Source organism: Ostreococcus tauri (assembly GCF_000214015.3).
Source record: "Ostreococcus tauri WGS project CAID00000000 data, contig chromosome 08, whole genome shotgun sequence".
Taxonomy (NCBI): Eukaryota; Viridiplantae; Chlorophyta; class Mamiellophyceae; order Mamiellales; family Bathycoccaceae; genus Ostreococcus; species Ostreococcus tauri.
The window spans coordinates 1-13102 of record NC_014433.2 but is presented as its reverse complement, the minus strand read 5'-3'; the positions used below and the strand labels follow the sequence as shown (position 1 = coordinate 13102).

Below are 13102 nucleotides of genomic sequence, written 5' to 3'. Positions count from 1 at the left end.
CGGGCGAGGCGCGGGCGCGGCGATCGACGGCGTCGCTCGCGCTCGGTCGCTCGCGCGCGACGGCGCGGGAGGACGTCGCGACGATGGATCTCGATCTCAACGACCGCGCGCGAGGCGAGCGATCGGAATCGGTCGAGGCGCGCGGAGCGACGGCGGGCGCGGCGATGGCGAGGATGAGAACCGCGGACGGACCCGCGTCGACGTCCGCGCCGGCGTCGAGCGCGGTGATGGAGGACGTCGCGACGGAGCTGAGAGAACAACGGGAGAGCAGAAGGAAAGCGCAACCGCGCGGACGCGTCACGGCGGAGGACGCGTCGCGAGGGGTCTTGGAGACGCGAGCGTCGGTGTTTCACGCGGACGCGGAGCGTACATTCAAGGCGAGGGGGGCGTGGCGCGAGGCGCTCGCGAGCGTGCGCGCCGCGAAACGAGGCGCTGCGGCGCGCGACGTGAGCGGGCTCGACTGGACGGACGTAGACGCGCTGTTTGCGTATTACGACGCGGTGTACTTTGAGCGTACACTCGGCGCGCGCGTGACGTTTTCTTGGCACGCGTCACCGGCGGACAAACACGACGAGGAGGAGGACGACGGCGTCGGCGCGCGAGCGAGATTCGACGAGTCGTTCAAGTACTGCTTGTGCAGCGACGTCCCAAAGTGGTGGCACGGCGCGAATCCCCGACAACTGTGCGTGGGCGTGTGCTGCATCGTCGAGAGAAGGGCTGCGCAATTCACGCGCGTGGCGCATCTGCGAATGCCGGACGTTTTACGTCGCTTCAAAATGACGCAGTTGACAAAGGAGGCTTTGTTGCACGGAATGATTCACGCCCATCTCTTCGTGACTGGTCACACGAGGGAGAACGCGGCGTTCAACGCGCACGACGATGCGTTCAAACGCCACGTGTATAGAATAAATAATGATGTTTTGACGCTCGACGTGTACAGACCGCCGGATAAGGGATACCGAATACGATGGTTCGATCGGGCGCGGGACGCGTCCGAGACGGATCCGGATCCGTCCAAAGCCATCGCCGCGGCGACGAGCGACGCCACGAGCTCCGCGAGGATACCGTTGCTCAAGACGTCCATGCTTGATGCGCTGTCGCCGGAGCACTATAAGTTGCTGTACTTTATTAGCAAGCACGGTCGAATAGCGGAAAAAGCAACCGACAAAGAGCGATGGGTTCGATACGTACCGATCATGGTATTAGTCTACGAGGCCATCGTGGCCGGTGTTTTCGAGTACGATTACGCCCCGTTCGGCGAAGACGTCGGGGAGAAACGTCTCACGCTCAACATCTCACAAGAGGCGAGGGACAATTTGGAGGATTTGGTCGAGGCTGGAATGGTTCGCTCGCTTCGAATGTCCACGGTTTTGGGCAAATCAAGCATGGCGTATCAGCCGTCGAAAATGGGTCTGGAGCACATGAAAAACGGCGGACTTTCGCGCGAAGACAGAGAGCTGTGTGATTCGTTTTTGTACGATCCCGCGGGTTCGCTCATGAAGGTTGCGTTCGACGCGGAGACGGGGACGTTCAAGCTGATTTCGGATCAAGGCTTCAACATGGACAGCACGGTGACGGAATCTGAAGATGTTTCTTACGTCTGTTCGCCGTATATTTGCCGTCAGTTCATGAAGAAGGCGCGTGAACCGCTCACGAGCTACGCCCATCGAGCGTCCGAGACGCTCCGCGGCTCGAGTTCAATCGCCGACGATTTGGACGTCACTTTGTCCTTGTCTCGCGTGATCATCATGGTTGTCGATTGGATTCCCACGAGCTGCACGCAAATCACGGAACTATCGCAGAGTCTCGGGGTTAATGATAGAAACAAGGGTGGGTACTACAGCTCGGAAATCGATCGAGCGAGCACGGATACGTGTCTCGAGCTTCCCGCGGGTCTCACGCGCATCAAGATTTGCTCATCCAACGCCGCGCAGTATTGCAACATGGAAGCAGAGGTTGAATATCCCGAGGCGGCGGGCATCACGCAAGTCGAAGCTTTCGGCATCCGTTACTTACGAGAGGGAGACTTACTGTTTGGTTTAAAGGTTGAGGCGGTGATGACAAAGATTTTGAACGACATCCCGGTTGATTGGCTGAGTAGAGTCGTGACTGATATTCAGGTAGATTCGACGACGTTGTCGACGAGCATGATGTCGCCCTATCAACGCGATCTACTCGATACGGTGTACGACGGTGACGTGACAAATAGACCAAAGTTTTCCATCTACTTGGCGGAGACGATTTCACCAAAGCTGCGCGCGCGCCATTACTTGGACGGCGATTCGATCGAAGCCGAAGTGAAGCAGCTCATCGGCGACACGCAGTTCGCACTCGACGTCACGGAGAGCGACGTCGTCATGGTTGGCGAATGTGGAATCATTTTCGCCGGTCCCGAGTGCGCGCGGCACGAGACGTTGCTGACCGCTTTCTGCATGCTGCGCTCGCGCGAAAACTTTTGCACGGTGCTTTATCGTAAACTTGGAACCATGAAGGAGGACTCTCTCGTCAAGCTGCGAATGTTTTTGGATTGCGCTCATGACGATCCTAACATGTTACAACGCGCACAGTTGGCGCTATCGTCCGCCACGACAGATTTGTATCGCGTCGGTGAAGCGATTAGACACGTGGAGGACGCGATGAAGACGCCAATAATTCAGTTCGGCGAGACTGTCGAAGGGGAAACGACCACCAGTGGGACGACGATGTACTACGCGCTGAACACAAAGTCAGCGAAGAGGTTGCGTCACGCGTTGGCGATCGAGGCGTTGGAGTCCACCATATCGAAAAGAATAATCGGTTGCGTGAAGCATTACAAGGCGAACGATGAACTTCTGCACGTCTTGCGCAAGCAAGTGACGAATTTGGTGAGGGACCGACGACAAAACACCGTCGCGAAGACCAAGGCGACGGTGGAGGAGACGCGAGAGCTCATGGAACGCGTCGGGAGCTACAATGCGCTCTCGCATGGCGTCTTGGCTTGGATTTATTTGGGATTTTTCTCGTTTCGTCTGTTCGACCGTTTCATCGGCTCCTGGAGCGTTCCCGAGAGCGTCGCCTTTGTGACGAAGAACATTCGATATCCTCTCATTTGGAACACGAACGCGGCTTGGATATTTATGAGCCTCGGGTTTTGGTTGGCGATCGCGGCTACTAGCGCTTTTACGATGCGTTTGTTTGGCGACAGGCGAGACGGCTTCATCGAGTGGACAATGTCCACGCGTCGCGTACTCTGCGTCAACACGCTCGTGCGATATCTCAAATTGAAACGCGACGTCGGCCATCAACAAGTTGTCGCGAGCGATGCGCACGGTTCGCAGATCACGCGCGTCACGTATAGGGAGATGCCGAACGGCATCTTTGACGCGTACGCAGCGAACGTGACGTTGACGGTGGACACGAGACGAGGTTACCTTTTGAAATCGCGCGTTCGCATCGCAAAGTCAGCTACGATCCCGGGACGGCTGTTCCCTAACGAGCTCCACGACCTTTTGCTGGGCGATCTCGAACTCAACGGCGTGTTGACGGATGGCGCGATAACGCAAAAGCTACGTGCCGCCAAGGCAAAGTCATCGCCGCGCGTTTTGCTGGTGCGAGCGAACGGCGAGTCGAGCACGCGCGAGGTTCTGATCACGAGCTCAAAGTTGACTCATTTGCGCGAGAAGATTGCGAGTAAATTTTGCTACCGCGTGAAGAATCTCGTGCGCGTCAACTTGGTGGCGCAAATCGACGCAAAAAATATCGACGAAGAGCCCATCGAGACGGATTCGCAAGTCGCGTCGCTCAAGGATCTTCAGCGCTTGAACGTCGTGTTTTACGGGAGACCGAAACCGAAGATGGCAAAGTACATTCATCACGCGCAAACGCAAAACGCTCGCGAGATGTCGATCAAGGAGCGCGTGACGCTCTTCAAAAAGAAGAAGATTTCAACAACTGTTCAGGAGATGTTTCCGGAACCGGATGACGAAAACGACGTAGGCTTTTAGATTGGTGACGTTCGGACGCGGCTCGACTCCGGGCGCCAGGTGCGTTTGCAAGCGGCGCGAGTGGAGTGCTGAAGACGATTGGCTGGCACACCCGCGACGTCGTCCAACTGCGAGGGTGGCGTGCGGATTCATGCGTGCAGATTCGTTCGGCATGAAGACGTTCCTTGGAAGATTCAACGACGCGAACCGCGAACGCGACACGAAATCCATCGCGGCCGTACTTCTTAAATATCGGTAGTATTACGATTATCCCTAAAGTGCTAGATGGTTGTTAATGAAAAGCGAGATGCAAGGTGCGGATTCGCGTGCGAACGCGATGCTCGTACGAATGAATACGCCGCGACGCGTCGCGCCTAAAAGTTGGCGGCGTCCCACATGTAGATTTGACCGCCGCGATCGGCGCCGAATTTGCTGACCACGCCCGTGCGGATGGAGTGTTGCTGAAGACCGATGAGGATGGTCTTGTCGTTCATGGCGACGTCGAGCTCAGCGAGTCGGCGAGCCGCACCGCCCATCATGGTTTGACGGAGAGCGCCGGAGGCGTCGGCGACGCCAGAGAACTCAGAACTCGTCGCGCTGTTGAAGGTGTTCGGAGGAACGGACACACCAGCCTTCATGCGCGTGTTCAAGCTGCCACCAGCCATGGCGATGAAGTCGTACGTCGCGTTCGTGTTGGCCGCCGGCATCTTGGCGACCATGAGGCGCTCGCCGTACCTGTTACCGCCATCCTCTTGGATCACGAAGTAGTCGTCGTACGTGTACGGAGCGCCATTAAGGGTGACATTGTTTGCACCCGCCGCGGTCGTCTTGGCCGCGATCCATTCGAGGCCGTCGATGTCCTCAAACGTGCGCTTCTCTGTGCCGTCGTTCATGTACTTTTGCGTGCGACCGTTGGCGGTTTGACCTTGCGTGCATCCGGTGCCGCCCGCGCAGAGGTTGACGCGCGTGTCAATGTCAGTCTCGCCTTCAATCATTTCGTAGGTACCATCGAAGTGCGTCGGGAAACCGCCCGCGGCGGCACCGTTGAGTTGGGACACCATTGATTGGACTTCATAGATGCCGAAGTAGCCAGCAGTCGAGCCTTGCACAAACTTTTGCTCACCAACCGGAGATGGAGAGTTGTGCTCAGTCTTGGCGCCACCCGCATCGTTACCCTTGGCGTTCCAGAACTTGTACACGCCAGTGACTCCGCTGGGGAGAACGGGTTCGATTTGCCAGTGGAACATGTCGGACTCCTCGACGTTCTTCACATTGGCCGAGTTGAACTGCCAGGCGATCTTCGCCCACTTACCATCGACGGTGTGCGTTGACGGTGATGCGGTGCGCACGTTGCCCTTGTGCCACTCGTCGCGATCAGTCGTGGCGTTCGGCACGGCGTAGCCGTACAGTTGACCAAACTCGAGACCGTTGCGCTCGAGGAACGTGCACGAGGCGCCGCACTTGGTGCCGTCAGCCTTGTAGCCCTTACGTCCGACGTAAATGCGCGCGGGAACGACGTTTTGCGGGTACACCCAGTCCTTACCATCCGGGCGCTTCGCCGCGATGGCTTTGCGTCGGTCGACGATGGCGGTCTTCATGGCATCGCCACCAAAGTTGCCGTTGTAGCCGGAAGGAGAGAAGCACACAAAGTCTTCGTGGCCGCAGTTGAATTCGACAACCTTCTCAAAGCCGCCTTGACCGAAAGCGCCGGTCGCGTACAGCTTCTTCGAGGCGATGTCGATGACGTGCGCGGTGAGACCGGCGAAGCCGTGCGTCGCAGTCTTGGCGGCATCGAGATCCGTCCATTCTTCGACGGTGACCCACATGTCGTTTTCAACGCCGTACGTGACGCCGGAGGCAGAACCGGACCACTGTCGCGCTTCTTCGAGGTGAGACGAGCAGAAGGAGTGGAACGTCCACGCGTTGGAGGCAACCGCGTCGGCGTTGGCGATGTCTTCAGTGACGTAGTGGCCATCGACGGACGTGTCACCTAAGTGGGCGCCCACGGTGATTTGGTTCGTGCCACTGCGCGCGACGACCATTTCGCCCTTCATGTTGTAGACTTCAGTGAACAAGGACCCAGCTTCTTTCACGGCGGGAGCCGCGCTGGCAGAGTTTGAATCCGCCGTGGTGGCAAAACCGTACGAGAGCTTGGTGAGATCCGACGTGGAGTATGCAGCCGCGCTGGTCGGCATGCGGTAGTCGATGTACGACACGTGCGAACCGGTGAACTTGGCGCCGTTGCCGTTCACGGGCATAAACCACGATCGACCACCGGAAAGGTAGCCGTAAGATTCGGCTTGGAAAATGACGCGAAGCGTGTCGATGTCCTTGCGCATGACGCCGAGACCGTCCGGCACGCCGACCGGCACGTAGCCGGTGTTCGCATCGGCCTCGCCGATGGTGAGAATCGGCGCGAGCGGACCGAAGCCCCAGTCAGTCTTACCATCCTTACCGTCGCCAATGTACTTGAATTCAGGGTTACCGGCGCCGTCGGAGGCGTCGCCGGATTCCGCCAGGCGCGCCGTGTGCCAGCCGATCGGCTTCACCTTGGCCGACCACGCAGTGTAGTGGTCATCGATGGCACCCACGACGGATGCGTACGCGTGCTGCAACCACGGCTGCGCGCCGCTGCGATCAACGTTTTGATCGCGCTGCGACCACGTTCGCGAGCTGGTTCGATCCACGTTCACGACATCCCACATGTAGATTTGACCGCCGCGATCGGCGCCGAATTTGCTGACCACACCTGTGCGGATGGAGTGTTGCTGAAGACCGATGAGGATGGTCTTTTCGTTCATGGCGACGTCGAGCTCGGCGAGTCGGCGAGCCGCACCGCCCATCATGGTTTGACGGAGAGCGCCGGAGGCGTCGGCGACGCCAGAGAACTCAGAACTCGTCGCGCTGTTGAAGGTGTTCGGAGGAACGGACACACCAGCCTTCATGCGCGTGTTCAAGCTGCCACCAGCCATGGCGATGAAGTCGTACGTCGCGTTCGTGTTGGCCGCCGGCATCTTGGCGACCATGAGGCGCTCGCCGTACCTGTTACCGCCATCCTCTTGGATCACGAAGTAGTCGTCGTACGCGTACTTCTTGCCATTGAGGGTGACACTGTTTGCACCCGCCGCGGTCGTCTTGGCCGCGATCCATTCGAGACCGTCGATGTCCTCAAACGTGCGCTTCTCTGTGCCGTCGTTCATGTACTTTTGCGTGCGACCGTTGGCGGTTTGACCTTGCATGCATCCGGTGCCGTCCGCGCAGAGGTTGACGCGCGTGTCAATGTCAGTCTCGCCTTCAATCATTTCGTAGGTACCATCGAAGTGCGTCGGGAAACCGCCCGCGGCGGCACCGTTGAGTTGGGACACCATTGATTGGACTTCATAGATGCCGAAGTAGCCAGCAGTCGAGCCTTGCACAAACTTTTGCTCACCAACCGGAGATGGAGAGTTGTGCTCAGTCTTGGCGCCGGCCGCATCGTTACCCTTGGCGTTCCAGAACTTGTAGCCAGTGACTCCGCTGGGGAGAACGGGTTCGATTTGCCAGTGGAACATGTCGGACTCCTCGACGTTCTTCACATTGGACGAGTTGAACTGCCAGGCGATCTTCGCCCACTTACCAGCGACGGTGTGCGTTGGCGTTGATGCGGTGCGCACGTTGCCCTTGTGCCACGCGTCGCGATCAGTCGTGGCGGTCGGCACGGCGTAGCCGTACAGTTGACCAAACTCGAGACCGTTGCGCTCGAGGAACGTGCACGAGGCGCCGCACTTGGTGCCGTCAGCCTTGTAGCCCTTACGTCCGACGTAAATGCGCGCGGGAACGACGTTTTGCGGGTACACCCAGTCCTTACCATCCGGGCGCTTCGCCGCGATGGCTTTGCGTCGGTCGACGATGGCGGTCTTCATGGCATCGCCACCAAAGTTGCCGTTGTAGCCGGAAGGAGAGAAGCACACAAAGTCTTCGTGGCCGCAGTTGAATTCGACAACCTTCTCAAAGCCGCCTTGACCGAAAGCGCCGGTCGCGTACAGCTTCTTCGAGGCGATGTCGATGACGTGCGCGGTGAGACCGGCGAAGCCGTGCGTCGCAGTCTTGGCGGCATCGAGATCCGTCCATTCTTCAACGGTGACCCACATGTCGTTTTCAACGCCGTACGTGACGCCGGAGGCAGAACCGGACCACTGTCGCGCTTCTTCGAGGTGAGACGAGCAGAAGGAGTGGAACGTCCACGCGTTGGAGGCAACCGCGTCGGCGTTGGCGATGTCTTCAGTGACGTAGTGGCCATCGACGGACGTGTCACCTAAGTGGGCGCCCACGGTGATTTGGTTCGTGCCACTGCGCGCGACGACCATTTCGCCCTTCATGTTGTAGACTTCAGTGAACAAGGACCCAGCTTCTTTCACGGCGGGAGCCGCGCTGACGGCGTTTGAATCCGCCGTGGTGGCAAAACCGTACGAGAGCTTGGTGAGATCCGACGTGGAGTATGCAGCCGCGCTGGTCGGCATGCGGTAGTCGATGTACGACACGTGCGAACCGGTGAACTTGGCGCCGTTGCCGTTCACGGGCATAAACCACGATCGACCACCGGAAAGGTAGCCGTAAGATTCGGCTTGGAAAATGACGCGAAGCGTGTCGATGTCCTTGCGCATGACGCCGAGACCGTCCGGCACGCCGACCGGCACGTAGCCGGTGTTCGCATCGGCCTCGCCGATGGTGAGAATCGGCGCGAGCGGACCGAAGCCCCAGTCAGTCTTACCATCCTTACCGTCGCCAATGTACTTGAATTCAGGGTTACCGGCGCCGTCGGAGGCGTCGCCGGATTCCGCCAGGCGCGCCGTGTGCCAGCCGATCGGCTTCACCTTGGCCGACCACTCAGTGTAGTGGTCATCGATGGCACCCACGACGGATGCGTACGCGTGTTGCAACCACGGCTGCGCGCCGCTGTGATCAACCTTCTTCATTTCAGACGCCAAGTTGGTGACGACGGTGGCGCCCGGCGTGGGATCGGTTGAGCATTCCTTCAGATTGCCCACCATCGCGGCGGCAACGATGGCCGCCAACGCCCCCGCCGTGCCAACACCGGCGCTGCAGATGCTCCATGCGTTCGATTGTCGCGGCACTCCAACCGCAACGTCCGCGGCGTATCCCTTTTCCGCGTCCATCGCGCGCGCGAACGAACACCGAGTGCGCCGCGATGTGTCGGAAATTGCAATATTCGTAGAATTTTCGTCTCTCACGCACGGGTCATGACTCAACGATACCAACCGTCTTTTACGTTGAAAGTTGAACACGAATATTCCCTCGAGTCGCGATGATGACGTCGCCCGCGCGACGCCGTGCGCGGCAACGGGCCCGACGCGCGCTCGCGCGGCGTCGAACGAAGCGTTTGATGCGCTTCGCGCGAAAGGCGTGCCGTCGCGCCCGGAACTGAATCGAGGGAACGTTCGCGAGGTCGTCCAGCGTCATTTTTCTTCGGAGACGAACCGGCAGGAAGGTGATCGAACGCCGTCGCGAGACTGTCGGGTACGAACGCGGAGCGGGGGATGAGAGCGGTGCTACACCGGTATCGCACGGCTACGGTGCGCGGTTTTGCCTCGGCGGTGCGCGTAAAGCCCTCGTGCTACGCTCCGGAAATGTGCTTGTTCTTGATTCACTCAAACGCGTGTACTGCTTGTTTGTTAGAGGTTATTTGTCCACGTTTCATCTGGGCGTGAGCTCCTTGAACGGAGTTTCACGCAAAACAGGATGTTACAACGTGCTAGAAATCGCTCATCTCAATGTTCGTCACTGGCAAGAAAATGTTCTTTTCGACTCGTGCAGGGCGCGACGGCGGTTGGTTGTTGTGGTCGTCCATTTGATTCTCGAGTGGCGTGTAGTGCGCCATGATCTGTCGAATCTCTTTATCCATGTAAGACCGCGCTCGGTACTGATACAACGCGTACGATGCGCTCGCGACGGCGAGTGCCGAAATCAGTCAAAATTTGAAAGCCTGAGCAACGCTTCTTGCGACGCGTTCACGTCGTCCACATCGTGTCGTCGCCGAGACGACGACTCGCGCTCGCGCCGCATCCGACCACGCACGCCATATCTCGATCGCACACCGACGTCCGACACGAGAACACGCTCGCATGCCCCCCCTCTTCGCCCAGAATCTCCATCGCGCACGTCCCACAGCGTCCTTCGAGACACCACTCCCCGCCGTCCTCGAGAGACACGGCTCCGGCTGAAGCCGCCGCCGCGAGGAGATTTGCCCCCGCCACCGCGACGTGTTCAATCACCGATCCCGAGCTCGCGTCGACGAATGTCACCTTGACCGACGACGTCGACGCCTCGCACGACGCTCCCGTCGTCGCGCGCGCCCGCGGCGGCGGCGATGGCGGACGACGACCACGACGAGCGAGCGTTCGTCGCGGCGCGAGCGCCGACGGACGCCGCGCGCGAGGGGCGCCGACGGACGCGAGCACCGTCGTCGAGCGAGCCATCGCGGGAGACCGCCGTCGTGGCCCCCGTCGCGACGCCGCGAACGCGCGACGACGACTGCGGCGGTGGTGCTCGCGACGCGTCGACGTCGCTCTCGACACCATCGCGACAGCGTCCGCACACGCCCGCGCGTGCGTTCGCGCGCATGCGCCGCGGTCGCGACGCATCGCGCGTTCGATCTCGACCGCGGTCGTCGATCGCGACGCTCGTCGTCGCCCTCACCGGCGTCGTCGCGTCGTCGTTCGCCACGCGCGCGCTCGGCGCGAGATTCAAGGTGGAGATCGCCACGCTGCGCGTGCAGTCCCCGACGAGCGTGAGCGGGCGGTACGACGTAGCGATCGCAAACTTTGGACGCACGCTTTACGGCGCGACGCTGACGGGTGTGCTCACGTATCCGCGCGAAACGTCGCAACGGACGGGATGCGGCGACGACGCGGTCATCACTCTTCCAGACGACGCCGAGGCGACGCGCATGGCGATCATCTTACTTCTCGATCGCGGAGGGTGTCCGTTCACTGAGAAAGTCATGAACGGACAGCGCGCGGGCGCAGACGCCGTGATCATCGTGGATAACACCGACGAGCCGCTGTTGACGATGGATGCGGCGGCGGACGCGGGCTCTGATGTGGATTCCAAAATCACGGTTCCCGCCGCGTTGATCACAAAGGCGGATGGTAACAAGTTTGAGAACGCGATCGTGAACGACGAGCGCGTCGTGGGGACGATGGATTGGCACGACATCCTTCCGCACCCGGATTCACGCGTCGAGTGGGAGTTGTGGAGCGAGACGAACGACGAGTGCGGTCGCGCGTGCCAAGCTCAAAACGCGTTTCTGCGCGACTTCAAAGCAATCGCACAAAGCCTCGAGCGCGGCGGATACACGCAGTTCACTCCGCATTACCTCACCTGGGAGTGCATGGACGTGCCACCGACTTCAAAAGAATGTCAGGCGCAGTGCGTCAACGTCGGTCGATACTGCGCGCCCGATCCCGAAGAAGACATAAATTCCGGCTACTCCGGAGCGGACGTAGTGATTGATAACCTTCGCGCACTTTGTGTCTTTGACGTGGTGAACAAGACCGGGAGCCCGTGGTTGTGGTGGGATTACGTAGCGGACTTTTCGCTGCAGTGTACGATGCAGAACGGCAACTTTGCCTTGCGCTCGTGCGCCGAGTCCATCATGAAGACTATCGGAGTGGACGCGGTAGCCGTGGACGCGTGCGTTGGCGATACGTCCGCAGATCGCACGAACCCGATGCTCGAGGCTCAAATCGCGTTGCAGAGTCCGCCGGAGAGCAGCTCCAGGCCTGACATTCGGCTTTTGCCAACGGTTCTGATCAACGAAGAACGTTACTCTGGGAAACTCGCGCGAGGCGAAGTGCTCACGGCGCTCTGCGCAGGGTTCGAGGAACACTCAATACCATCGATGTGCAGCGACGCTGGACTGATGCACGCGATGTGCGTTCGGGGGCAGGAAGGGGACACGACGTGCTCGGCTGATGCACAGGGTGACGGTCGAACGGCGTGTCGGGAAACGAGTGCTTTTCCATTCTTCGAATGTGTCTGTCCTGAAGGTTCTCAAAGCTTGGTCGGACCCGACGACAAAATGAAGTGCGAGTCAGTCAACAAGTGCGCGCAGGCGATGCACGACATGGCGAACTGCTCGTGCGAACGATGCGTGTGCACGAATCTCGACGAAGGACGTTTTCAGTGCAAAACACAGAACAAAACAATGTGCGAATCGCCGCTCGCACGCGGAGCGACGTCGCAGGGAGGATGCTGGGCGAATGACGGATTTACGGCGTGCGTGGACAACATCGAGGCAAAGAAAAAAGCTAGCCGGGAAGGACGCGATCCCGACACCGTGCCCGACGTCGTGTGTCGGTGTCCAAAAGGCTTTGAGGGTGACGGGAAATCGTGTCACGAGATCGATGAGTGCGCAACAAAATGCAAGGGCTCGCACGCGAAGTGTTCGAACACGTACGGGAGTTACACGTGCACGTGCGCGGATGGATACGTCACGAGCTACCAGCCCGCACCGGTGGACGATTACGTGTGTCTCAGTCAGCATCGAGGCGGCGGCGCGTCGCTGGTCATTACATCTGCATTGATGTCAGTACTCGCCGTCGCGAGCGCATCGTACGCGTTTTATCAGTACCGAGCGCGGTCGTACATGGATAAAGAGATTCGACAAATCATGGCGCAATACATGCCACTGGAGAATCAAATGGACGACGACGACGACGACTCGCCGTACGACCAACCGCCTTCTCGCCCTGCGCGAGTGGTCAAGCAAAGTTTCTTGCCGGTGACGAACACGGAGATGAGCGATTTCTAGGACATTCCTGGGATTTTGTAACAACCTAAATGTGAACTGATTACAAAGTACAATAGTTTCCTAGAAACCATTCAATGACATCACCGGGAGCGATTTGCATCGCTCGCTCCGTCATCTGTGCGCGTCCCGTCATTCGCGGGACGGACTATTTTTCAGTTCTCAGAAACTCGCTTGGATCTATCGACAGATTTAGGGTTTAGGGTTCTAGGGTTTAGGGTTTAGGGTTTAGGGTTTAGGGTTTAGGGTTTAGGGTTTAGGGTTTAGGGTTTAGGGTTTAGGGTTTAGGGTTTAGGGTTTAGGGTTTAGGGTTTAGGGTTTAGGGTTTAGG

The 13102-nt window shown here is 59.1% G+C and overlaps 4 protein-coding genes across 4 annotated transcripts; 2 read left to right on the top strand and 2 right to left on the bottom strand.

The window, feature by feature from the left end:
* Positions 1–83: 83 nt before the first annotated feature.
* OT_ostta08g00040 (Domain of unknown function SprT-like) lies at positions 84–3983 on the top strand (the record flags this gene model as incomplete). The annotated part of the gene is made up of 1 exon (XM_022983466.1): positions 84–3983. The coding sequence occupies one exon, from the start codon at positions 84–86 to the stop codon at positions 3981–3983; it is 3900 nt and encodes a 1299-aa protein (XP_022840886.1).
* Positions 3984–4336: 353 nt separating this feature from the next.
* On the bottom strand, positions 4337–9118 carry OT_ostta08g00030 (unnamed product; the record flags this gene model as incomplete). Its single annotated transcript, XM_022983465.1, has 1 exon — positions 4337–9118. One exon carries the CDS (start codon positions 9116–9118, stop codon positions 4337–4339), a length of 4782 nt encoding a protein of 1593 aa, XP_022840885.1.
* A 596-nt stretch (positions 9119–9714) lies between these two features.
* On the bottom strand, positions 9715–9864 carry OT_ostta08g00020 (unnamed product; the record flags this gene model as incomplete). The annotated part of the gene is made up of 1 exon (XM_003080525.2): positions 9715–9864. One exon carries the CDS (start codon positions 9862–9864, stop codon positions 9715–9717), a length of 150 nt encoding a protein of 49 aa, XP_003080573.2.
* A 465-nt stretch (positions 9865–10329) lies between these two features.
* On the top strand, positions 10330–12774 carry OT_ostta08g00010 (EGF-type aspartate/asparagine hydroxylation site; the record flags this gene model as incomplete). The annotated part of the gene is made up of 1 exon (XM_003080524.2): positions 10330–12774. One exon carries the CDS (start codon positions 10330–10332, stop codon positions 12772–12774), a length of 2445 nt encoding a protein of 814 aa, XP_003080572.2.
* Positions 12775–13102: the final 328 nt, after the last annotated feature.